Source organism: Hipposideros armiger, unplaced genomic scaffold, assembly GCF_001890085.2.
Source record: "Hipposideros armiger isolate ML-2016 unplaced genomic scaffold, ASM189008v1 scaffold_35, whole genome shotgun sequence".
Classification (NCBI taxonomy): Eukaryota; Metazoa; Chordata; class Mammalia; order Chiroptera; family Hipposideridae; genus Hipposideros; species Hipposideros armiger.
Window position 1 is genome coordinate 5677013 of NW_017731385.1, and position 26773 is coordinate 5703785.

Consider the following 26773-nt stretch of genomic DNA (forward strand, 5'->3'; position numbering starts at 1 on the left):
GAGCTGTTGTTCAGCATCTTAGCTGTAGAGGACAGTGTCACTGGCCCTCATACGTGGGATCCGAACCGGGGCCCTCTGGTGTCCCAAGCCAGTTCTTAACCAACGCGCCACTCGGCTGGCCTGAGCTGAGACTCTTAAGCTCCAGTGCTTATTGGGGTGAGGTGTAGAAACACACACACATTCGGTAAGGAGCAATCGCCTTACATAGTACGACAATGCACAAAATCACACTTTTCTTAACGGCACCTACAAGGTTAGACAGGGAATGCTGAACTAGCATCTTCTAACATTTTTCAAATTACCAGTTTGAAACGTCAGATACTGCCACCCAAAGACAGCAGCTCTTTCCCTCACTCCTCTTTTTCTGAGTCTTTCCCCAGACATGGCCTCTTTTCATACTTTGAGGACTGTTCTAGTATTTACTAGCACATTGCAAGATTAAATGCTCATATGCTATGTCCTGGTTTCTCAATTTCAGACATCGCCCAGTGAGCTCTAATGCTGGACACTGAGCATCCTTGTTCTTACTCCACCCCTCACACACGCACACCCTCCCCCATGTTCCCAGTACTCCCCGAACACGACTTCTTACTGGGTCAGTATTTTGAGAATTCTCTCCCACCCCATTCCCACTTCATTTCCTGGGTGAGTTCCTCAAGTCTTCCAATCTATCTACTGACTTCCTTTTTTTTTTTTTTTTAAAGCTGAGCCATCCTGCCACCTGTAGGCAGCTCAGCGGCAGCTCAGCTCAGGCTGGGCATCGAACCACTGTTGCTCGGAGCTCGCACTCTTGAACGAGCTCTTAACCAGCTGAGCTACTCGGCCGGCCCCTCTACTGACTTTCTAACGTTCGCCTCATAGTTTACATTTTCAAGGCATTTATCTGGTTCTCTCAATGTTGTTTTCAAATGTAGCATCTTGCTCTTGTGCCATAGATGAAATAGTTTCTCTTATCTTAGACCCTGAGGACATAGAAATTATATATCGGTCTCTGTCCCTAGTTATCAGCATAGTGCTCCTGAAACCCTTGTCATTTCCTAAGTGACAAGAGCACTAGGAGCATCTGTTGTTCTAATAAGGTGACTCTGGGCAGCTCGTGGAGCTGATTACCAGAGAGACCAAGTCACAATTAGAAGCTTGGAATTTTCAGCCCATCACCCACTTCTCCAGAGCAGAGAGGGGCTGGAAATGGAGGGACTAATTGATCGTACCTACATGAGGACACCTCCATAAAATCCCAATAGTATGGGGTCTGGAGAGCTTCTATGAGGATAAACACACCCACACTGGGAGGGTGACGCACCCCACCACCATGGGACAGAAGCTTCTGCATTCAGGACCCTGCCGACCTCGCCCTGTGCATCTCTTCATCAGACAGTTCATCTGTATCCTCTGTCATGTCATTTAATAAAATGGTAAATATGTGGGGGCAGCCAGTTAGCTCAGGTGGTTAGAGCGCAGTGCTCATAACACCAAGGTTGCCGGTTCAATCCCCACATGGGCCACTGAGCTGCGCCCTCCATAACTAGATTGAAACAACAACTTGACTTGGAGCTGATGGGTCCTGGGAAAACACACTGTTCCCCAACAACAACAACAACAAAAAAAAGGTAAGTGTGTGTTTCCCTGAGCTCCGTGAGCTGCTCCAGCAAGTTCATCACACCTGTGGAGAAGTCTTTAGAACCTCTAATCTATAGCCAGTTGGTCAAAAGCCCAGGTGATAACCTGGGCTTGTGACTGGTGTCTTAAAAACAGTACGTGTGTGTGTGTGTGTGTGTGTGTGTGTGTGTGTGTGTGAGTGTCTTGGGTGACTGAACCCTTAACCTCTGGGATCTGACACTATCTCTGGGTAGACAGTGTAAGAATTGAGTTAAACTGTAGGACACCCAGCTGGTGTCATAGAGAATTGCTTGTTGTGAGGCAAAACCCCCACACATTGATGACCGCAAGGGTCAGAAGTGAAAGTATTCTGTGTGAATAATAAAGAAGACGCACAGGAGAAAAGCACAGTGGGGGAGAACTGGGGTTTTCCCTATTCAGGAGGGGAAAACTGAGTTTTTCTATTTTATAAAACCAATCGTAGTTTTTTTGAAGTTTTCTTTTGCTGTCTGAATGGCCCTTTTCCCTCCAAGTTTCTTCTCTGTTAAGAGTTTGTTTCTGCTTTAATGGTGGATACTTTCCTCAAATGTCTGGGGGTCCTTGGGAGTCCTTTCATATTTAGTAACGAGACACTAAAAATCTGATAGGAAGTTCTGTGTGCTGGAATATGGAAATGCACTTTTTTTGTCTGTTTATACATTTTGCATATAGCAAACTTGCTGGCTTGTACAATATGAGAAAAGAAATGTTGCAGCACAGCAGGAGGCTCATATGTAAAAGTGTTTACATAGTAAATGTAAACATTCCCCATTAGAAATAATGGAGGTCAGAAGGCAATGTAATATCTTTCAAGTGCTGAAATTAAAAAAAAAATACTGCCAACCCAGAATTCTATATCCAGTGAAAATACCATTCAGAAGTGGGTTGAGTCATGGCACTATCACAGTAATTTCCTCTAAGCAGAGTCGAAATCGCTGTGTCAACAAATGAGCAAATAAACACATTTTTAAAAGAAAACAAAAAATTGGGTTGAAATAAAGACATTTTGAAATAAATCCAAGCCCAGTGAATTCATGGCCAGCAGGCCAGCATGATAAGAAATACTAGGGGCGGCCAGTTAGCTCAGATGGTTAGAGCACAGTGCTGATAACACCAAGGTTGCCGGTTTGATCCCCACATGGGCCACTGAGCTGCGCCCTCCACAACTAGATTGAAACAATGACTTGACTTGGAGCTGATGGGTCCTGGGAAAACACACTGTTCCCCAATAAAATCCATTAAAAAACATAAAAAAGAAGAAATAGTAAAGGATGATCTTCAGGCAGAAGGGAAATGACACCAGATGAAAATTTGGATCGATAGGAAAAAATAAAGAGCACCAGTAATGGCAAATTTGTAGGTAAATATAAACGAATAGCTTTTTTCCCCTCTTCATTTCGTTAAAAGGCAAAGACTGCTTAACGCAAAAAATATCACTGTAAGATGGAGTTTGCAGCGTACACAGAAGTAAAATATATGAACGACGATAGCACAAAGTGGGTAGCAGGGGGCTGGAATGTCACTGTTATCAGGTTCTTACATTTGTGAAGTGGGAAGCAACATGAATTCTAAGTAAACTATAATATATTAAGGATGCATATTGTAATCCTTAGAACGACCATGCAAATATGGCTAAAAGCCAATAAAGGAAATAGAATGGGATGTTCAAAAATATTTAATCTGGAAAAAAGCAGGAAAAGAGGAACCTTTTTAATACTGTTGGATTTAATTTATTAATATTAAACTTGCAATTTTCATATTTATGTTCTTGAGTGAGATTGGCTGGAAATCCTCCATTCTTATAATGTGCCATAGAGAGGCTTCATTAACTGGGGACTGTTTCCCAATTTTTCTACTGTCTGGAGAGTTTATGAAATATTGACATTATTTCTCCATTTAAATATTTAGCAGAATTTGCCAGTGAATCTATTTAGCCTTGAGTTGTCTTTTAAATTATACAATCAATATATTTAATAGGACATTTTTTTTTTTAAGCTGAGCCATCCTGCCAGCTGTTGGCAGCTCAGTGGCAGCTCAACAGCAGCTCAGCTCAGGCCGGGCATTGAACTGCTATTGCTCAGAGCTCTCACTCTTGAGCGAGCTCTTAACAAACTGAGCCACTCGGCCGGCCCAGGACAATTTTAATTTTTACTTCTTCCTGTGTCAACTTAGTTGAGTTGCATTGCTTTGGCCATTTTACTTAACATTGCATTTTTTGGTCATAAAGTTGTTTATAGTACCTTCTTATAACAATTTTAACATATACAGGATCTATAATAATGTTCCTCTTTTTCATTCCTGAAATTACATATTCTCAGTTTTTTCCTTGATTGGTCTTCCTAGACATTTATCCATTTTATGAATTTCTTCAAAGAACCAACTTATGGCTTTGTTGATTCTCTCTACATATGTTTGTTATCTATTTCATTATTTTCTGCTATTTAAAAAATTCCTTTTTTCTGCTTGTTTTGAATTTATGTTGTTGGTTTTTTTCTACCATCTTAAGATGGATGCTTTGCACAGTAATTTTCGGCCTTTCGTCTTTTCTAATACATGCAGTTAAGGCCATACATTTCGCTCTCGCCACTACTTTACCTGCATGCCATTTGTTTGGACATGTGGTATTTTCATTATCATCCAGTTCTAATTATTTCCTCATCTAAGTTATGATTTTTTTCCTTTGATACATGAGTTATTTAGAAGTGTTTTTCAATTTTCAAATGCATGGGCATTTTCTAGTTACTTGTATTTTGATTTCCTAAGTCTAATGTCAGAGAACAGAGTTTATATGCTACCAATCCTTGGAAATACCTGGAAACTTGCCAAATGGCTACGATGTGGCCAACTTTCATAAATTATCCATTTGTGCTTCAAAGGAAAGTGTATTCTTCAGTTGTTGGGTGTAGTGTTCCAACAGGTCTATTATACCTAAACTGTCAATTGTGATGTTCAAATCTTCCATTTTTACTGATTTTTGCTGTTTTATCTGCCAAATATATTTGAAGTATGCTGAATCTCCTACCCTATGTGCAAGTCTTTTTGCCTTTGTAGTTTTAATAAGTTTTGCTTTACATATTTTGAAGCCATGTTAGAATTGAATCAACTCTTTTACCAATATGCAGTCACCCTCTTTGGTTCTAGTAATGCTTTTTACTGTAACATTTCTGTTTGATGCTAACATAACGATAAGCTTTCTTTTGGTTAGTATTTGCTTGGTATATCTTTTCCCATCCACTTGCTTTTTAACTTTTCCATTTTTTTTTATATTTAGACATCATTCTTGTTTTTAGTTACATCAGGCAGTCCCAGCAAGAAGCAGACAGCATAATTAAGCAAGGATAATCCACAGGGCTTTCAATAAAGAGGCTATTTACAAGGGTGTGAGCAGAGCAACCAAAGCCACAGTGGTTGGTGGGTTTCCTTGGAGGGGGTTAGAAAAGGGGTCTTAAGCCCTTAGATATTGTGGTCTACAGGCTAGGGGAGAGTGGGTCTGTGACCTTGAGGGATACTGGCTGCTGCTGAAGGGAGCTGGAGGGATAAATAACTCATAAATAAATATCTCCTTCCTCCCTCCTCTCCCCCGCTGAAGTTTCCCCTTGGCTGAACTCAACCGTAAGAGCTGGCAGAGAGTCTGGGAATAGGCCAGCTTCCTAAGGCAGAATGAGATAGAAAAGAGAGTCTGGTGGGTAAATACAATATGCCTGACACAACAGCAAATATGTTTAAAAAAAAAACCTAATATGACAATTTTTGTCTTCTAAACAAAGCAATATGTCTGTTTCCCTTTATTGAAACTATTGATAAAACTGAGTTTATTTTTAACAACTAGATTTGTGTTCTAATTGTTCTGTTCCTGACATTCCTATTGCCAGACATAGGAGTCCACATCTTTTAATATTTCAATTTTTTCTTTGTTTGGGGGTAATTTGTTAGTTATTTAGAAAAGCTATTTACGTTACGTTAAAAAAAAAATCAGGGGCTGGCCGAGTGGCTCAGTTGGTTAAGAGTTGGCTTAAGAGCATGAGCTCTGAGCAACAGGGCTGCCGGTTCAATTCCCACATGGGCCAGTGACACTGGGCCCGAGCTGAGCTGTCGCTGAGCTGCCAACAGGTGGCAGGATGGCTCAGCTGGTGTAACAACAAGATTGACTGTTCAATGGTGGGCTACGCCCACCTGCAACTAAGACTGAACTTGGCACCTTGAGCTGAGCTGCCGCCCAGATGGCTCAGTGGCTAGAGCGCGTGCTTCTAACAACAAGGCTGCTGGTTCGACTCCCGCATGGGATGGTGGCTACGCCCACCCACAACTAAGATTGAACACAGCTCCTTGAGCTTAGAGACCATGAGCTGCCGACGGGAAGCCAGATGGCGACTGGCACCATCCGCAATGAAGATTGAAGAACAACAACTTGGCTGGTTCCCTTCCCCAATTCCCCAACACTGTTCCCCTTCCCCAATTCCCCAATAAAATCTTTAAAAAAAAATCAGATTATGAAAAAAATCAAATCATAACCTGGGGAAAAAGAATCAGATGGAGGAGAAATTGAAGATTACCTTTTAAAATATATAAGTCAAATAGCAGACCTGAAGAAATAATTATAGAGCTCTGACACATAAAGAGTTATTACAGGGCCGGCCGAGTGGCGCGATGGTTAAGAACTGGCTTGGGATGCCAGAGGGCCCCGGTTCGGATCCCACATATGAGGGCCAGTGACACTGCCCTCTTCAGCTAAGATGCTGAACAACAGCTCAACCTGGAGCTGGGCTGCTGTGAGTCGCCGGCGACGGCGTAGGCTGCAGCCCCTGTGGCAGTGGGTTGCCATGGGCTATTGTATGTAGCCAGCGTGAGCGGCCAGCAGCCGCAGTGAGCGGCCGTCCAGAAGCCGGCGACTGATGTGCCTCGCCCGGGAAGCGCGCAATGATGGTGCCAACTTGGGCCAGTGAAGCAACGTCCTCCACAACTAGACTGAAGAACAAAATGACAGCAATTTGTCTGTTCCCCTTCCCCCAATTCCCCAGCACTGTTCCCTTCCCCCCAATACCCCAATAAAAATCTTAAAAAAAAAAAAAAGATGCAACCGTATATTTAAAAAAAAAAAGAGTTATTACATCTATATTTTATATGGAATGTTTACTAGCTTGATAATAACAACACTGAGACCTCTGAGGACAAAAACAGAAAGGGCACTTTTTAAAAGAAAAACCACACTTTGTACACAAACATTTGGAAGAGTGTTCAAAGTCTTTAGCAATTATCACAACGCAAATTAAGGAAAGATATCATTTTTTTCTTCTCTAGAAACTTGCGAATGAGTGTGCCGACCTGCGCCTGGTGAGATTGTAAATTGGTTCAATTATTTTGAAAAGCAAATTGGTAATATGCGTCAAAAGCAGATATATTTGTGGTTTCCACCTCTTATTTATCCTAGTAATTTTACCGCTGGTGAACGATCCCTCAGAAATAATTTTGAATTTAGGAGAAAGCTTTCTGCATTCGGCTGCCTATTTATAACAGCAAAAAAACCCCAGAAAGCAAGCTGCATGCCCAACGATAGAGAGATGCTTAAATAAATGATGGTATTTCTCCTTGGCGAAGTATTATAAAAATACATAAAATGCTGCTTACACAGGATATACAGTGACATTAAAAAGTGCTTGATATGCAAGTAACAGAAAGAAAAAACAGCTATGTCTACAGCACGGTCAGAACTCTCTAAAATGTCAGAAAAAAAGACCATATGGAAATATTGACATATTTTTTAACGTGATGCGTTTCTGGAAATAATAAAGTTAAATGTTCAAAAATTAAACGCACTCATACATTCTGGGGAGGATTTGGTCTGAGAACGCTGACCAGTGCCAGTGAGAATGGCGAGGGTCACCTCTGTACCTAAAGGAGAGAGAGACTTCAGGAGAATTCTTACTTTTCTTTTTCATTTTCATCAATATTTTAATATTTTATTTGCAAAAATAAAGCATTAAAGAAAAATCTCATCTTTTTGTTATGTTCACAATCAAGAGTCAGGACAGGCTGGACGACACAACATGAAATGGTGGCTGGGTTGTACCTGGACCCAAATAAGTGGGGACATTGTATGAGGTCAGACAATTAAGTTTGCAAACTCATCCTAGAAAAAGTGCTACATACCTCATTGGGGAATATCACTACGGTCCCCTTTGAAGTACTGCCCTTGGGAAGCTACGCATCGACCCCAGTGCCTAGTCCACCCTTGAAAGCAATTTTGGAACACTTTTTCTGGAATGGCCATCAGAGCTGTTGTCGTATTACCCTTGATGTCCTGAATGTCATGCAAATGTCTTCCTTTCAATATTTCCTTAATCTTCGGGTAAAGAGAAGTCATTGGGGGCCAGATCAGGTGAGCATGGAGGGTGTTCCAATAGTTATTTGTTTACTAGCTAAAAGCTCCCTCACAGACAGTGTTGTGTGAGCTGGTGCACTGTCGTGATGTAAGAGCCATGAATTGTTGGCAAAAAGTTCAGGTCGTCTAACTTTTTCATGCAGCCTTTTCAGCACTTCCAAATAGTAAACTTGGTTCACTGGTTGTCCAGTTGGTACAAATTCATAATGAGTTATCCTTCTGATATCAAAAAAGGTTAGCAACATCGTTGCAACAAGTTCACGAACTTAATTATCAGACCTTGTATTTCATTTTCTCTTGAACTAGGAGACTTTGGGGGAATAGTGTCACTACAATGGTCCCTTGAAAGAGTAGAAGAGAGGCAAAGAGACCAACTGAATGAAACACTGAATAATACTAAAACAATTGGGGCTAAAAATGGAACTTTTGGACAACCGTGTGTATGGTGACTGGAAACCTCACCAAACTCTTCAGTTCTGTTTCCAGAGAGATGGGAGCAATGCTCTATAATCAAATTCCTACAAATGAGAGTTTAGTGACAAATTGAGAGCCGGCACAGAAGGCACATGCTTTAAATCTGACTTTCTTTCCAGCCTTCAGTACGAGACAGACTGAGCCATCGAACAAAGATTGCAAAATTCCAGCTTTTACTGGGAAATGAAGATTAGCTCAAAACAGATGTCAATTAAACAGAGGTCAATAAAACTAACAATAAAATGAGAACAGCTATGCTCTTAGGAAAAAAAGAAACGTATGAAAGAGCCACTGCAAGGAAATCAAGAAACCAGGAAACTTTATATGATGAAAAATGGAGGGAAAAACAGACTCATCTCTTCTGTTTTTAACCAATTAGTAAACGTTCTACTGAGTACGCACAGCTGAAAACAGAGTGGACTAGAAGAATATGTGCTCTCTGCACAGGGTTCATGCTTATATGGCCATTCGCTTGTTCAGTCATCCTGCATACGACACTCCTTCCCGCGCTGGGACTGCAAAGAGGCGGGAGACCTAGTGCTGAGCTTCCTAAGGCAAGCGCTGCCTGCCGACAGCAGGATGACCCCGGACCAGTTCTGATATGAGCCTCGATATCTGCCCTCTGCAGAGATTATTGGAGCCCAGGCTCAAGCTGCCACCTGAACGCGTGCTTTCACCCAGGTTCTGGGGAGAGAAGGATCTGAGGTGAAGCCCACGCTGAGGCTTCACTGGGAGGTGCCCACAGAGTGAGGGGTGGGAAAGAAGCAAATTGGGGCGGGGCAACAAATATCAGGCTTGTCGAAGCTTCACAACGAAACAGCAGGGCGCTTGGCCAGGGGATGTCTCCCAAATAGGCCTGTGGGGACAGTCTGTCTGGGGGAACATGAGCTTTATCTCCTGTCTATCACTTGGCCAACCTCCTGTGCATGTACACGTTTTGTCACCTGTCCCCTCCGAGTGGCTAGATGCTGGGGAGGCTTTGCATCCCCCGATGGAGAGAAAAGCCACAGGCTCTCTGAGCTCTGCTGGGTTTGATGGGGTTTGACTCACTCGCCAGGGCCACTGCAGCTCTACCTGTGTGGGAAACACGTCGCCACACCCTCACCCAGCCCTCACCTCGGGGGACGCAGGGGGTCAGACCTGTCCGCTGGGCAGTGGAACCAATCTGGGGAGGCACATACCATTCCGGTGAGACATTTATGGAGTAAAACGTCATTGATACATGTGCTTGGAGATAGAAGGTACAAACTATGGTGCGTAATATTTGAAAAGAATATACTTCCCTGAGGTTTTTTTTTAGTTTTCCATTCAAGTGAGTGTAGCACTTTTGTGAGACACTATTTAATAGCTTAAGGCAGAAATGCAGCATTTGGTATGTAAGTGACACATGTGATGGGATCCCAGGAAACTTAACATCAGGAAATAGTGATTGGCACTTTGGACTATGGTCAAACACTGACCAACCTTGAAAACCTTTAAAAAATCCTCAGGCAGGATTTGTTCACATAAAACCTCCCTAGGTTTGAACGTCACCCAGGCCTGTGAAGTAGGTACCATTGTTATCATCACACATGTGCAGAAATGGAGGCTGAGAGCGGTTCCGGGACCAGGCCAGCAAGTGGCCCCGCTGGAACTCAGGTCACACGTCCTCTGGGCTCACCCAACACAGGGCCCCGAGTCCCTAATCTTATGTCCCGACTGCAGTGTATGCTGGCACTGGGTCTCCCTCTCGCCGCCCACCTCCCCACAAATACTTCCCCTTCTCAGTCAAGTTTGACCTTCATACCTTATCGGTGCCCCTAGAGTTTACCCACAAGTTTTGGCAAACGCACTCAACTCTGTCTGGACCTCTGTGACCTGGCCCCGGCATCAACTTTCCAGTTTGTGGGGAAGGGAGACTCAAAGACGGGATCCCACGGAAGTGAGCAGGTGGGGTTGGCTGTACTGGGCTGAGCTCCAAAGAAAGCCAAGACGTGTGGGAACATGAAGGGCTGTGACCCCAGGAACGCACCCGCGTGCCCACGAAAGCCACTGTAAAGCCAATGCGTCTCAGCGTCTTCTCCTCTTTAGAGCAGGCCCGAAACCACGCCGTTGGTTAGCATGTTTTTGTTTCTTATTTTCTTGGAAGAAGATGTTGCTTAAGGAGAAGGAAGACTAGAAATGTCCCTGCTGGATTCAAGAGTTGGAAGCTTTCCATTTCAGTCCATTGCCTGGCTGGCACGCCAGCTTGCCCTCAGCTCAACAACCCTGGATTCTGCTGTTCCCAAATTCCTGGCTTCTGCGAGTCACAGCCAGTTTAATCTTCCTCACAGGCGTGGAGGCAGGCCCCTACCAGTTACCTCTGTGCTGGAACTTTCCCAGGGGGCAAATGGACCAATTCCAAAAGACTGTGGTTATAACCTACATTTGCAGTGGATGGGTGAGGAGAGGGGGGAGAGGGACCCGGGGTTTCCATGACAAGCTACTGTATGTCAGGTTGTGCCAGAAGTATTCACTCCCATCAGGTGCTCACAACACACCCAAGAGGGGATTTCTATTACTCACAGGGCCTCCCAGCCAGTGATGGGTGGAGACAGCACTGGGACCCAGGCCTTTCCACCTTACCGTTCACGCTCTTCTTCAAATCACAGCGGTATTTGTTTTGTGACCCCTGGAACTTCTTGGCTGGCTATCATATTTACGTTTTTGTGTTTTAATTTCTATTATCTTTGATCACTACAAAGATTGAATGCTTTTGTTTACTGCTTATGAGTATTTTTCCTTTATGCGTTGTCTTTTCAGGCTCTTTGCCGATTTTTCTAATGGGGTGCTTTTCCTATTTCTTAGCGATTTGAAAGTACTCTTTATATATTGGGTTGTCAGAAAAGTCATGACACATTTTTGCAATGAAAAACACAGAAAAATACGTCATGACTTTCCCGACAACCCAATATTAAAGCTACAACACAGTGTAAAGCTTGGTTTGTGATCATCGAAGTATGGGGGTTGGCAAGTTAGAGAGGTTTAAAATAGATGTCCGCCTGTGCGTTGAAGTTTTCCTAATCCCAAATATTGTTTTCTAATTTTCCCGTTGGAAAAAGGACTATTTAGCTTATTGAGAATTCAGATAACTGCTTACTGATTAGTGACATTTAGTCAGGAAAAGAGTTTGAGCTATTAAATAAGCGTTTAGACCAATTGCCATTAGACCTTCACTCCTCTGAGTGGGCCTTGGAAAGAAAGAAACCAATGAAATAAGAGCATGATGCTGACTTGCAGTCCTGGGGGAGGGACCAAGGCTCTGCTCAGAGATGGGCTGGCTTGCGGGGGAGGAAGGGGCGGAGCCATTGTAAGGTCTGAGCCTTGGTCATAGATGGAATGGATCCCCCTTAAAGTATACTCACACCCCCCAAAAGACAGCCCTCTACCTATATGACTGCCAATATGCACCGGTCAAAAGCTGCTTGTAAATGCAACGTGTCGTGTAGCAGGATCTGCACTCAGTTCCAGTCCTAGCTTATCTCTTGGAAGAGAGTGATCCTGAGAGAAGGTACCTGCCCTTGGCCCCAGAACCGAAGAGGAAAATGGATGACTAACGGCTATTCAGTATTAAGAAACAAACAAACAAACAAAAAAAAACGTTTAAAACTAATTACATAGAGCAAGTTTGATCTGACAGGTGAGTATTATTGGATCTAGCCTACCATTCCGTGCCTTAATGACTTAGTAAAGCCCTGGTCTTATCTGAGATTGTGAGGTATTTTACTCAGCACACCCATTTGGACTGAGCTGGCTTTTTCTGTTTTTAAAGCAATGAAGTGGCAGAGGTTTGGGGGAGACGGAAATGCACACAAAAAGGCAGCATCATGCCCGAGACAGTTTCCCAGAATCCCCTCAGAGAAACGAGAACGATGCCGCCCTTTCTCAGTGTTGTGTCTTTGCTGCATTATTCCTGGCACTGAGGCCAGTGGTGACCTGGCACCTAGAGGCCACCGGACCAGACAACCAGGGAAGGAAAGACATGCCCAGTGGAGTCCATCACACCCTCAGCACCAATAGCACTGACAGGCCCACATTTCTCCTGGGTCCCAGAATGTTTGAGTCAGGCAGGTCCCTTGCCTACACTTGTTTCTGCGAAGACCACCTCAGGAGTGGGGGCTCTGTATGGGGTAAAGCATGCTCAAATAACCCCCCCCCCAGAAACCACTGCAGGGCTGTGCAGACCTGGGGACACCTCCTGATCCCCCAAATTCCAACAAGCCACAGGAGGTCAGAGCTAAAAAGTACCAGAAGACGTTTATTCCATTCCTGTTTCAACCAGCCAAAGACCCAGATTCCAACCATGTCCAAGGATGGACACTGGCCTGTTCAGGACTTAATTCAGGGCCACCCTCACTCAGAGAGTACCCCTTGTATCGCAGCCCCCAGAATGGGAGAAAAAAATTTGCAAACCACTTTTTCTGATAAGGATCTAGTATCTATAATATTTAAAGAACTCTCACAACTCAGTAATAAAAGACAAACCATCCAATTTTAAAATGGGCAAAAGAGTTGAATAGACATTTCTCTGAAAAAGATTTATGGCCAAGAAGCCCATGAAAAGATGCTAAGCATCATTAGTCATCAGGAAATGCAAATCAAAACCACAATGAGCTCCCACCTCACACCCACTGCGATGGCTGTAATAACAACAACAACAAAAATGAAAATAACAAAACAAGGGTTAGTGAGGATGCAGAGAAATTAAAACCCTCATATGTCCCTGGTGGGAATGCAAAACGGTGCAACTGCTGTGGAAAACAGTTTGACGGTTCCTCAAAAGTGAAACACAGAATTACCACACAACACAGCAATTTCACTCGTAGTAGGTAGACGCCTAAGAGAACTGAAAACACATGTCCACATAAACAGCTGTACAGGGATGTTCAAAGCAACATCATCATAACAGCCATTAAGCCGAAACAACCCAGCTGTCCATTAGCCGACGAAAGGACAAACAAAGGTCATACAGTGATACAATGGAACAGCATTTAGTCATAAAAAGGAACAAAGCGTGGCTGCACGCCACAATATGGATGAACCTTGAAAACAGTACGCTACGTGAAAGAAGCCAGACACAGAAGACCACATATTGTATTGATTCCATTCATATGAAATGTCCAGAAGAGGCAAATCCATAGACACAGGAAGTAGATTAGGGGTTGCCAGGGGCTGGGAGGGGCTGGAGGACGGCAGTGACAGCTAATGGGTACAGATATCTCTGTGGAGTGATGGAAAGTTCTGGAATTCTGTGGTGGATGTGGTCGCACTACATTGTGACTGTACCAAAGCCATTTAATGACACACTTCCCAATGATGAGAACGGGGAATTTTGTAGTATATGAGTTCTACCTCAAAAAAAAAAAGAATCACCAGAGACACTACAGTTAAAAGTTCTGGAGTTCACAAAAGGGCTGAAATGCCAGAGTCATGCAATTCTCAGGGCCACTGACCTTGTTTCTCTGGGTTGCGGACCTGCGACGGCATGTCTTGGATTTCCAAGGTCCACTGGCCCTCAGCCTTTTCTCCCCAGCAATGCACCGTCATGAACTCCCAGTTTGAAAACCCTTCGTTGGAATGGTCCAGCAATCTGCAATTGGAGACTGGGGGTCAGAACACGAGGGGCCTGAAAGGGGTGGGGGGTGGGGTAGGGGGGCCAGTCCAAGGAGGGCTGTCTCTGTAGGTGACCGCACAACCCAGAGGAAGGGCGGCAGGTGTGAGGACAGGAGAGAGAGAGGCCTGGCCCTCAGAGGATACGAAGGTGCAGGGAAGATGCTGACGGTTTCCATACTTGTTGACCACGCAGCCTTACAGCAGTTTCCCTTCCATTATCTCACGGGGTCTCCCAAACCCTGAGAGGCAGTCAGGCCTCACAGGTGACAGGGACTGTGTCAATGGTGGTGTCCTCCCTCCCACCCTATTTTATGGAGGACAGATCCCAGGTGTAGTGATTTGCTACAAACTCGCTCGAGAGCATTCGGAGTCCAGCCCCTGCTCTTTGAATCACCAGCAGGTCACCAACGAACGTCCTCAATCCTCTATGTTCCTTGAGAAGGTGTTTGGTCCCTGCCCACCCCAGGTGCGTGGTCCTCCAGAGCCCGTGACCCCAGTGCCTGATGCGCAAAAGCAGACACAGGCAGGGCCACGTGACTTTCACTTAAGCCCCAAGGGCATGAAAAAAGGAGCCTTTCTAAAATGCTGGTTTGTGGAATGAATGAAACTTTCCTATCTGTCAGAGCCAGCCCTTGTGGGCTGTTCTCCAGAAGATACAAGAAGGAAAAATGAACAACCACTCAAACTCGTGGGGAAAATGCTGTCTCTTCGCCTCTAGGGCTTGACGGGTTTCAACAGTTTCGTTGCGGGAGGTGACATAAGAGGCCTGGATGTCCCCCTGTGTGGCGGGGGGCACCCCTGGGCACTGTGGGAGAAGCAGGAGCAACCTCTTCCCCCCACCGGCTCCCCTGCAGGCTCCGATGAGTCTCCCTTGATCCTCCCAGACCGCAAGGTCCTTCTTGGCTGAGACTTGAGCGCCTGTCCATTTTGTCTTGTGTGGGTTTGAGCAGGAACAGGAAACATCGCATGGGTACCCTCTTTCTTCCAACACCCCGTGCCCCCCTCAGTCTTCCCTCCTTAGAAAAAAACAATTCCAGGTCCTTCTCACTTACTCATCCTTCTCAGTCTTATTTTCTCTATTATTATTATTTTTTAACGTACGGGCTCTTTATTGTTCATTGGCAATTCAGAGATGAATGTTTTATATAATGTAAGATTCGATTCCCAATTTGGGGGTTCTCTGAACATCCAATGTATAAAAACGCTTATCAAGGGAACCTTCTCTGCCTAGAGAATAGTGGGGGTAGGGGGGCACTCCGCACTTTCTTCTAAGAAACGGCAAAGATCAAGGCTGATTTTCACACACAATGCCAAACTGAATCCAACGCACTCCAGACAGAACAAGGACAAACTGTCTTTTAAGGCTGAAGTGCTTACAAGTGTCAACTTCTCTTAGTGGAAAAAAAAAAAAATCTGGCAAGCTGAAAAAACTGTGGAATTAAGCAAGAGGTGAAATCCAGTAGAAGGTAATAGATCTTATAATCACACAATCTGTGCCTTGGGGGGAAAAATGCAAGTTCCCAAGACTCAGATGACAGCCAAGTGGCCTCAGGGCGGGTTTAAAGTGCTGGATGGCCCAGGTACAGCACTACCTAGCAACCAGGTGATGAGGAACCAGTGAGCCTGGAGGACCTGCTTTCTACCATCCCCAGGGGCTCAAACGTGGGCCTGAGCAGAAGGACTGAAGTTGGGAGAAGGAGAGCAGTGGGGGGTGGGCAGGTGTTGGAAGGTTCTCACAGGTCAGGTAGATGGATATAAGGACAGGAAGGGCAGCCAGCCTCCTGTGCCAGGGATCGTGCCAAGCATTGTCATCTCTATTATCACATTCCGTTCTGGTAGCTCTCCGGAATGTGACAGAGGAGTAAAATGACATTTCCGGAGGTGAAGAATAAAGAGAGAAGTGGCCGGCTCCTGGGTGCCCAGCTGGGAGTGAATAAGCTGGGGGCGAGCTGCCGTGTCCCAAAGCCCATGTGGGTCCTTGCAGGCCACTGTGGCCCCGCCGGCCTACCACCTGCCCCAGCCCCACCAGGCCAGCCTGGCCTGGCCGTACCTCTTAGCCAAAAGCTGAGACTTGGTTCCCGAGGGAGAAATCAGGTGTATCTGGAGGTCTCCGCGGCGCGGGTGGGAGATGGAGACACGGGCCACCACGTGCTCCAGGTAGCCCACGTGCTGGTCTGAGTGGTCGGCGCAGGCTGTGGTCAGGGCGCTGGTCCGCAGTGTCTGCACCACCAGGATGCTCCTGGGAGGGGAGGAAGAACTCAGCACAGGCCCCCAAAGCTCTAAGTCACACACACCAGAGGGCGGTGGACTCCCCGTATGGCCTCTGGGTGCCGGGGACCCCCAGGGAGAGCTCTGGCCCCCTTATGGTGCACTCTCAGTTATACTGCCTGCCCAGAAGACCTCTGTCACCTGTAATTTGCGTAGAGCGCTTTACAGAATGACTTGTCGTGCAGACGCAGCTAACATACCCAGTGATTGATCAGCCCCCTTGGTGGCCAGGATGTGGTTTGGTGCCTCTGGGCAGCTCATTTCCTGGGGGGCCGCAAGGCTTTGAAGCCTCGCTACTTTGTTTCAAAGATTGGCCTTGAAAACGTTAAGTCACAATGCTGAATAATAACAACATCAAACATTTCCTGAGCTGACCACATGCCAGGCACAGGACACTGGGCACTGCTCTGAGAATTCACAAGGATTAATTGATTTGACCCAGAGAGGGCAGGGATTGTGCCCAAGGTCACACAGCTACAGAGAAGCAGAGGTGGGATTTGAGACTGCAGAGTCCATGCCCACACCTTTGTGCCTCACTGCCCTGCAAAGATGCTCATGTGAGCCCGCACTTGTGCTCAAGACACCGGGGAAAGAGCAGACAGACAAGGGCCAGAACTGGCCTCTTGTGCTGAACGCACTGGTCAAGGCCGTAGTTGACTAGACCAGAGTCACAGAGGATGGACAGGCCCTGGTCTGCTCCCGACTGCCCCGCAGGAAGACTAGGGTCCCCTCCGTCTTCTGCCCTGTGATGGGAATGGACGATGGTTCTCTTTATGACTTCACGGCAGTTTCACCATATGGTATGGAATCTGAGGACAGGCACCAGGCCCCAATCGTTCACAAGTCAGTTCCACCAGAATGTTCTAGCTCACTCCCCTGAGGAAGCAGACCCAGCCTGCACCTGGAGGCTGTGACCGCATCCAGCCGTCCCGCCTATTCTGGGCCACCACCACCGCTGGCCTCGAGGACTTATAAACTGAAGCCGCCCAGTAGCACATGAGTAAATCCCCACTGCCTGGCCAGCGCCCAGTTTATTGTGGGGAGTGCTTGTCCCGTTATCCCCGACTTTCCTCTCGGGAGGGGAGGCTGGAAGCAGACACTCAGAGCCTCCCAGGAATTACATTGCTTGGCTCTCTACTGGGCCTGAGTCATAAAGAACAGTCAAAACAGTTACAAACAGTGATGTAATTCCCTCGGAGACTGTAAATATTTGAAAACATGATTTGCATGCAACAGAAATTGATTTAGAGATGCTGACTTCTTTCATTGCCTGCTCCCAAATTTTACCGGCTGTCGTTTACTGGTCAGCAGCCCCTCCTCTCCCCGCCGACCCCTGCACAGATGCAGAGCAGAACAGAAAACTCTAGAGAGTTCTGGAGTGTTCAGTCCTGCTGGGACCCACAGATACCTCCAGATGAAGAATTCCTAGCCCCCTGCGCTAAGCAGGCAATGTGGGTGTCTTGGTGGGGGGCGGTGAACCTCCCTGGGAAGGTTCACTAAGTTAGCGTCTCAGGAATAAACCTACACTTTCAAATTCCTAATATTATACATTTCCTGAGCCCAATAGCATGATCAAGGCCACCAGCTGAAACCCTCCACCTCTCCACTTGTCTTTCTGCCCTAGCAGGAAGCTACTGCCAGTCAGAGCAGTCTGCCCTCTGTATTCATGGGTTCCCCATCCAGAATCGAAAATATCTGAATAATAATAAAATAATGTTACATTGTTTGCTGCTAACACATACTATGTAATTAGGTCCACTAAGGTTGGATCTGTACTGAACATGTACAGACTTTTTCCTTGTCATTATTCCCTAAACAATACAGTATAACACCTATTTACACAGCACTTACGTTGTATTAGGTGTTATAAGTAATCTGGGGGTGATTGAAAGGAAACGGGAGGATGCACAGAGGTTATAAGCAAATACTACGCCGTTTTATGCACAGGACTTGAGTGTCTGTGGATTTTGGTATCCTCGGGGTGGGGGTCCTGGAGCCAATCCCCCTCGGACACTGAGGAAGGACTGCGTTTCTCTCTCCCACCATACAGACCTCTCTCCAGCTCAGCTGTGAGGGCACACCTGTGGCCGGGCACAGAGCACTCCAGAGCAATGCCACCTTACCATGCTGCAGGGCTGGAGGCAAGAGTGGGTCAGGCCCAGTTCCTCATTAGACAATTCTGAGGTCACGTTGAGGGGGTCCCCCGGAATTAGAGGGCAGCAACGCCCTTCCCTCTAGTGTACTTGGCATCTGTCTGGGAGGCCGGGGTGGGAGGGTTTGGAGAGGCAGGGAGGCTGCTGCAGAGCCAAGGACAATGGAAGGTCAACCAGGAAATCCTTTCACAGACCTTCTAAAGGTACTGAGTGGAGTGGAGAGGGGTCCGCTGGGACAGGATCGTTAGATTAAAGTGTAGGAAGGCATCGCGGTCTGTTGGACCAGAGCCATCTGTGTGGGGACAGCAAAAAGCTTTGGGGTCACATCTTAGATCTACGTTCTAGGGCCAACATTCTTGATGGGCTGGTCGTGAGAGTTGGAGTGAAATAGATGTGTGTACTGTCTTATTCATATTCGTTCACATTTAGAATTTTCCTTAGATGAAATTACTTTTGATTATCAAACCATGGCCCATCATTTAGGCTGGAAATAAAATGTAATTAAAATAAAAAAGTGGCTAATCCAGTACATTAATTTAGACAATGCTGTCCGCGATTAGGCTATAAGGTGTTTTAACATGCAGTGTTTAAATTCATAGCATCTATTTTTCTTCTACATGAAACGAGAGGGCTTTAAACATTCCTTCCAGCTCTATGATTCAATTTGATGGGGAGTAAAGAAGATAAGGAAACATACAGTCGATGCTCATTATTCACGATTCGTATTTTCAAATTCACCAACTTGCTAACATGGATTTGGAACCCCAAATCAATCCTTACAGGGTGTTTGTGGTCATTTGGGGATGAACACAGGGCAGCAGCACATTTGAGCTGCCTGAGATCCGTGTTCCCAGCTGAAGTGGAACAGGTGACCTTGCCTTCCTGTTTCCATCCTCATATTGTAAACACGTGTCTCTTTGTGCTCTATTTAGGGCCACATTTGTGCTTGTTGGTGGCGGTTTCGCCCCCAAGCCCAGCGCTGAAGGGCTGCGTGGTATTCCTACATGCCAACAGGCTGTGACGTGCCTTAAGGAGAAAATCTGTGCACCAGATAAGCTCCACTCAGGCATGAGTGACAGGGCTGTCGGCTGTGAGTTCAATGTTAGTGAGTCAGCAATATATAACAAACAGGGCGTCTTTAAACAAAAACACATATAAACAAGGTTCCGTGTTGGTCAGTGGACGAACACGTATCCAGAGGGTCCCAGGAACCTGACAAACTCCGTATTTCTCTTAGAAGCGATGGTTCTGTGTTTCTGAGATCAGTGTCTACGCTGACTTCATAGCCCAGAAACCTACTGCGAATAATGAGAGTCGGGTGGATTGTTCAGATCCAAATATGGATTTTAGAAGTAAGCAGCAGTCACAGTTTGGGGAAAGCAGGTTAGCACCAAAGAATAAGCTAGAAAGGCCAGGCTTCAGGAGGACAGGCAGCTTACTACAGTTCCCCAGAGTTCCAAGGGATATCAAGAGGCCGGACAAATGTCGTGGGCCGAGGTATGGTGACCCCCCTGGGCCGACAGCAGAGCACCCCATGAGTTTTCTTTCCACACCCAGCCATGCCCCATAGAAGGACACGATAGAAGAAACCGGAAGCAAGGGCCTCATACAGTACCAGGAGTGTTCTGAAGTTCAGTGCTGGATGGGGTGGGGGTGGAGAGGGACTGGGGGAGTGGGGAGAACCTGCACCGTCCAGAGAGCCCAAAGCAGAGAGGGGCTTTCAGCTTCCTAAGCGGATATGAACCTCAGCAGGGTCCTGGAGTCAGGCTGATGGGGGTCCTAGCCACACAGGAACTCCACTGGGACGTGGTGGCCACATGGCCTTGCCTGCTAGCCTAGCTAACCTGCTGCAGGTGAATTCCCAAACCCCATACTCCTAGATGTGCGGTATCCAGGCTAGAGATGCTGACGTGTATACTGGGGTCCCCTGCATGGCCTTCCTTCAAATTAAAGAGTAACAGTAGCATTTCCTCCTGTGGGGCTGCTTCTTGTGTGTCTGGAACGGTAGCCCCGCCTCCCTCCATGGAAGCCCCGCCTCCCTCCATGGAAGTCCCGCCTCCCTCCATGGAAGCCTTTCTTGTGCTGTGCTGCAGACTTTTCTGCTCGTGTTGGCCTGAGAGGGCAGGTCAGCTTGGCATTGGACAGAAAACAGGGCCGTTCAACAGAGGGTCACAAACAGGCACCTGAGTGGTCATTTGGGCACAGTGATGTGGTACCAGGGTCTGAGCACAGCCTGGGGCCACAGGCAGAATCTGCAGAGACAGGGGCCCATGGACCTCTGCTGAACTGGCCATGAAGACTATCTCCTGAAACCATGATAGATCCCAGGAGAAGGCGGCCAGATCGGAGTGGAGTGGTGGTGGTGGTGGTGGGGGACACAAGGAGGGGCCACTGCCCTTCATTCCTGCCCCAGCATCTGACCATCAACACCCAGACCCTCTAACTCAGAACCTCCCACGACATCACTGTAGAAATGGCAGACGTGGTCACGATCCCCGCACTTAGTGCTCAACGAACAGCTTTCTGACCTTCATCGGTCACACCAGACAGAGAGGCGGCGCCCGGCCCTCCCTCTCTCCCTCCCTTCCTCTCACTTTATGCTCTTCTCTACAGGAAGCAGCTGAGGCCAGCTTTGGGACACTTCGAGAGTCCTAGGATTCCACCATGAGAAGGAGAAACCAGAATGAGGCCAAGAGAGTGGGCAGCTGGACCAAGAAACATCCGTAGAGCGGGAGCAGTGAGGAGAGGGGACAGAGGTACGTGAGAACACTGCCCTTTCATTTTAAGCCACATGACCCCAGCAGCTTAGGCAAAGGTAGAGAGGACCCCGGGGAAGGAAGTCGGCCGTAATAATTGGGGGTGCTTGGCAGCCCTGTTTCAAAAGACCCTGACAGGCAGGCCGGAGCCCTCTGCCAGGAGATAAAGACCAAAGGTAGAAATGAGGTTTCCACTTTCCACACAGTAATGCTTCCCTCCCCCCCCCCGCCCCTCCCCTCTCTGTCCCTATGTCCTTGGGAACNAATGCTTCCCCCCCCCCCCCCGCCCCCTCCCTCTCTGTCCCTATGTCCTTGGGAACAACCAAGTATGCAGTTAAGCAAGTGGCTCGGGAGGGCACACTGGCTGACTATCCCAGAAAACAGTCTGGAACTGCTGAACGTAAAGATGATTTTCCTTTACAAACAGAAGTTTGATTCTTTGCCTCTGTTGGCATTTGCGGGCCCTTTCTTTCCTCAAAGGACAGGAACAATGTCACACTGTGTGTTACGGCTGGTCCCTTCAACTTGTGCTGTCTAGACTCAGTGTGCTTTCACTTAAAAAACAAAATAAAATAAAAATAAAAACAACCCCTCGCCACCTAGGCACCACTCTGCCATCTTAAAACTATTTCTGGCAGGAGAAGAATGCTTCATTCAGGGGCTGCCCTGCGGGGAGACCAGTGGGAGGGCAGAGGTGTGGGCCTGGATACGGGCACCTCGGCCGGTCAGGTGGCCTTGGGGGCGGCCCAGCTCCCGGGAGGCCAGCACCACTTCACCTAAACCAGATTCTCCATGGTCTAGGCATTTCCCAACCAACAAGACAAAAGAAAGCAAAAGGCCTTGTTTATCTCAGAGAGCCTCTCGCTTTCTGGTGGAGTTGACAGTCCAAGGCTCCCCCAAGACAATGATGCTTGAAAATCTTAAGACTGTCTGCTGGGTGACCAGCCTGTCAGGCCGTAGAGGATTCACCCTGCAGTCAGCCCTCACAATTAGCAGCAGGATGGAAGCGACATTTTTGAAAAGATCCTTCTGTGGCTATTCACCCAGCAAATGCTTCCTGAATTCCTACCGCATGCCAGAAACACTTTCCTCAACATTTTCTAGCAAAAGAGTATATTAAGAGGTAAGTGCATTCCAGGCAGAAGCCATCTCAAAACAAAGTGGTCTACGTCTGTGGATAAAGCAAGGGTCACTCTTAATCACCCCCTCATTTCTTTTTCCAAATATACATTTCCCGAAGGTATAAACAGTTACAGTTGGGAAAAAAAATGCATTCCATTCTTTATCAGATATTAAGGCCTCGAGAAACACCATTCTCCTTAAAAAGGACAGCTGCAAAGGCAGAGTTCAGGAGACTCATTTAATTTCCTCTCCTAATGGAGTAGGGTCCCTGCTATCTGATTTACTTTACAGCTGATTTTTAAAACAAAAACTTCATTGAACAAATTCAACTGGTTTAGAAAAACTTACTACAAAGGGTGAGTTGGAGCGTGTCCTGACCATGGAAGAAAGGAGCAGCCAGGGTCGCATAGCACCCTGCCCAAGGCTTGTTAAAAAGTCCCAGTGCTGACACCTTCGGAAGGCCGTCAGAGTCCAGATGAAAGTGACACAGAGCTGCCCTGCACTTTAGACAATAACTCCCTCCTGCCACCAAGAAGGGACAGAGGCTGCCACCCCTGTTCCTGGATGATGGAGTCATACTGGGAGCTCAGAGCAGGTGGGGCTGGGGCTACGGCTGCAAACTCTAGTGGGTGACGACCGAGCACACTCCTTGCTGTTCATCCTCCTTCCAGAGCACATTGCCAGGCCCGTCAGCGGGGCCGAATGTTATGGGTCAGAATTTCCAGTAGGAGCCTGAGGGTTTAGGCTGAGGGACAGACTCCCTGTAATGGAACGATCCGTGCAGAAGGGAAACCCCAATTGGCAGCAAAAGGCCTCAGTGGGGTCATGGGTTAAGAAGCGATGCTTTCTCCAGCGTCACAATCCATCCAGGGGAGGGGCTGCAGACACATGCACACACACGCTACCATGCACGCACACATGTGTGTGTCCCCACCGACGTGCACAGGAATGTGTATGTGAACACCCACCCCAAAATACCTCACAGCAGAGTCAGGCCCAAACCCACGTGCCCGAAACTCCGAGCGGTGCTGGAGGCGAGCCTTACCTGGGCCTCTTGTCTGCGACGGCGACACACATGTGCTGCGAGGGCACTGCTGTCCACTTCTTGGCCTCCATGACGAGGGCTTCTGCGTCCACCAGGCCAAATCCATAGAGATGGCTAACTGAAATAACAGGGTCTTCAGACCGTGCTCCGCCCCTCCCCTCCCAGGAATGGAGCGAAACCCAGATCCCGCACTCAGCATGTCTCCCCCCACGGGGCACCGGATCCGTGACCGCCACGGTCCTGGGACCAACTGTCTGTTTCACTCAGGTCAGGGTGGGAAGGTCCCAGAACCGGCCCCGAGAGCCACAGACTGCAGGCCCAGCCCTCTGAGAACTGCTCCAAGGTCCCAGCTGCTCTACTCGCTCCGAACCCCACTCCTCCAGGTCAGGACTGCAGGCCCGGAAACAATTCTCATTTTGGTACACAGTAGAGGCCTAGAGCTTTCTCCTTGTGATGTGACATGAGGACATCTTTCCTTACACGAGAGGGACAGGTCAGCACCTGTGTTCCCTGAATCAGAAGCCAGAGGGGAAAAGTCCGAGACCCCTTAGTTTGCCCAAGTTGCCCCCTTCCTCTGCTAGTGAATTCCAGGGCATTCAGTGACAGTGGCACAGGCCGTGAGTACTCGTGAACTGGCCCTCTCCAATGGTGAATTTGGCCAAAGCTGGAGAGTTTCAAAGTTTAACTTAAGAGGCAAGGTCGAAAACTAGATAGAATCTATTTTCCTATTTAATTAGGCCAAAATGGAAATGTAGGTCAGCTCTCGTTACAGCACATGGCTACCCCCAACATTCCTGCAAAACAAAGACCACATCAGGCCTGATCAATGGCCTCCTTATTAAAAGGAATGTCCCTTGGAATTTTAGGTAACAATGCTTGACCTATATTTTATAGATGGTATTATCAGGCTCCGTGTTGAAATAGTTGGACTGAGCTTCAGAAAAGGAAAACAAACATCCTCCCTCACATGCCATGCTGAATGTAAATCTTTTTCAAGTATCTCTGGTAAGACGCCAGACACACAAAGCCAGTGGCACAGTCCTGTAATTATCTGGGTTACAAGCTCTGACCGTGGGTTGATTTCATGGTACCAGGCTGTGCTGGGGGTAGAGACCTCGTGGTTCCATGTGTTACTTTTATAACAGGGGAGCTTGCCCACAGAAGTTTTGTAGTTAGAAAGTAACTTATGTAACTATGTCAATGTCCTCATTGTATAGACGAGGAAACTGGGAGCTACTTTCAAAATCATAGAGCCACTCAGGGCTAAGATTGCAAGTTGCTGTTAGGTGGCACGCAAACATTGTTTTATCATGGTAATTAAGGTAATAATTATTTTAATGTCCATTAGAGAAAATATAACTACACATCAAACCCACGATTAGCTAGATGTAATCAAGTTTCCTTTAAAATATATTTCTTTATGTGGAAAAAAAAAAAAAGGCAAGTCAATTTAAAGAAAGCCATTAAGTCAGTTCCTGTCAGTTCCGGTACAGGTGTTCCCGGGGTGTGGCAAAAGTCATGAAGACGGAACCCTGAAGTCTAGTGACCTTAGGTTTCTTCCTTAACGCCAGTGTGAGGTTCCAGGGGACTTTTCTTAAATCACTGTATACCTACTTTTTGTTCTTATGACACACAATTAATGTTATTTGGGGATTCTTTTTGAGACATTCATGTCACCCCTTGCCAGAGATTCCAGGGGCTACCCTGAGGTCCCACCAGCAGGGGTGACCGGTCTTGCCGGTCCTGCCTGGCCCACTGGCAGTATGACCGGTCCTGCCCTGCCCACCAGGAGGCCCCTCACCTTTAAGACCTGCACCGTTGACCTTCCAGTCATTCGCTTTCAGGTGGGCCGGCCTGGATGTCTTCACCAGCAGGTGCTGGACGTCCCTCCAGGTTAACTGGTTGCTGCAACGACACAAGAACAGAGTGCTGCAGCCCACACAGGTCAGGAAGGACGGCGGTGCAGGCGCACTCGGAGGTCAGGAGCCACCCCGAGTCCAGACTTGAGGAAACATGCAGCTGGGTTGGCAATCTCTTGTAAAGAATGATTACCAGCGATTAAACCCTGGGATAAAATAGTACCATGGGTGACATAACGTCCACAGCACGAGAAACCCGGCCTTGCCGCCAAGCTGTGCTTGAGTTTGCACAGCAGTGACACAGGACATTGTGGCGGTAGTGAGGGGCATCCTTACCGTAAGAGCAAATGCTGCTTGTGAGCATCTGGGGTTCATGTTCGCATAATGAACAAACACTACAGTGCAGCAGCGCCTCCTCCGCTGCCATCTGCCCAGACCCCACCCTTAGGTGGACCCACCCGCTACAGGCTGTAATGTGAGATTTGAGTAATTCTACATGTACAATACATTCATTTTGGTGCACAGTGGAAACATTTTACTAAAAGAACACATACCCACCAATAAAAACGTAGAGATCAGATTTCTTTGATTCTGAGATACATTTTATCACCTTTGAACACCTCTGGGACCAGGATCCAAGTCACAATGACGATCTTATAACCCCCCTCTGTCCACAGCATCAGGACTGCGTCACAGACAAATAAATGCAGAAAGCACTCTCTCTTAACCAGTGCCTGTCTGTCCCCACTCATAGTCGTGACAATCATCTTTCCAATTGCCCACTCTTTGTTTGCCTGTGTTTAAAAATATACATAACTTAAAATGTACCACCTTAACTGTTTTTAAGTGTCCAGTCCAAGTGGCATTAAGTACAGTCACACTGCTGTGTAACCATCACCACCATCCGCCTACAGAACTTTTTCATCTTCCCCAATTGAAACTCACTTCCCACCGCCCTCCCGCAGCCCCTGGCGCCCACTACCCTACTTCCTGTCTCTGTGAGTCTGACCACGCTAGGACCCACGTATGCATGAAGCCATACAGTATTTGTCCTTCTGTGACTGGATTCTTTCCCCTGCCCAGTGGCCTCAAGATTCATTCATGTCATCACTAGTGTCAGACTTCCCTCTTTTTTTTTTTCACCAGCAAAGTCATAATATTATTTTTTTTATTGTGAAATAATTTTTAAAATTAATTTCAGCTGTACAACATAGTGCACTAGTTATATTTTTTACCTCTTAAAGTGACAACCCTCCTCCCCCAATTCACCACCCCACTCCCCCCTATATCATACATATCTATTACAATTCCCTTGACTCCACTCCCACACTATACTCCACATCCCATGACGATATATATATATATATATATATATATATATATATTCAATTATATTCAATTATTCAATTGAAAAAATATTCAATTATAGTTGACATACAATATTATAC

General features: G+C 46.9%; 1 protein-coding gene across 1 annotated transcript in view; it reads right to left on the reverse strand.

Moving 5' to 3' along the window:
* Positions 1–26773, reverse strand: part of LOC109380381 (proprotein convertase subtilisin/kexin type 6) — a 138989-nt gene that overhangs the window by 16401 nt on the left and 95815 nt on the right. Inside the window, exons 10-13 of the mRNA XM_019637863.1 lie at positions 25268–25371; positions 23467–23584; positions 16173–16361; positions 13963–14099 (exon numbers count right to left, since the gene is read on the reverse strand). Of these exons, the coding sequence (XP_019493408.1) occupies positions 13963–14099; positions 16173–16361; positions 23467–23584; positions 25268–25371 (548 nt within the window). The remainder of the gene's footprint in view (positions 1–13962; positions 14100–16172; positions 16362–23466; positions 23585–25267; positions 25372–26773) is intronic.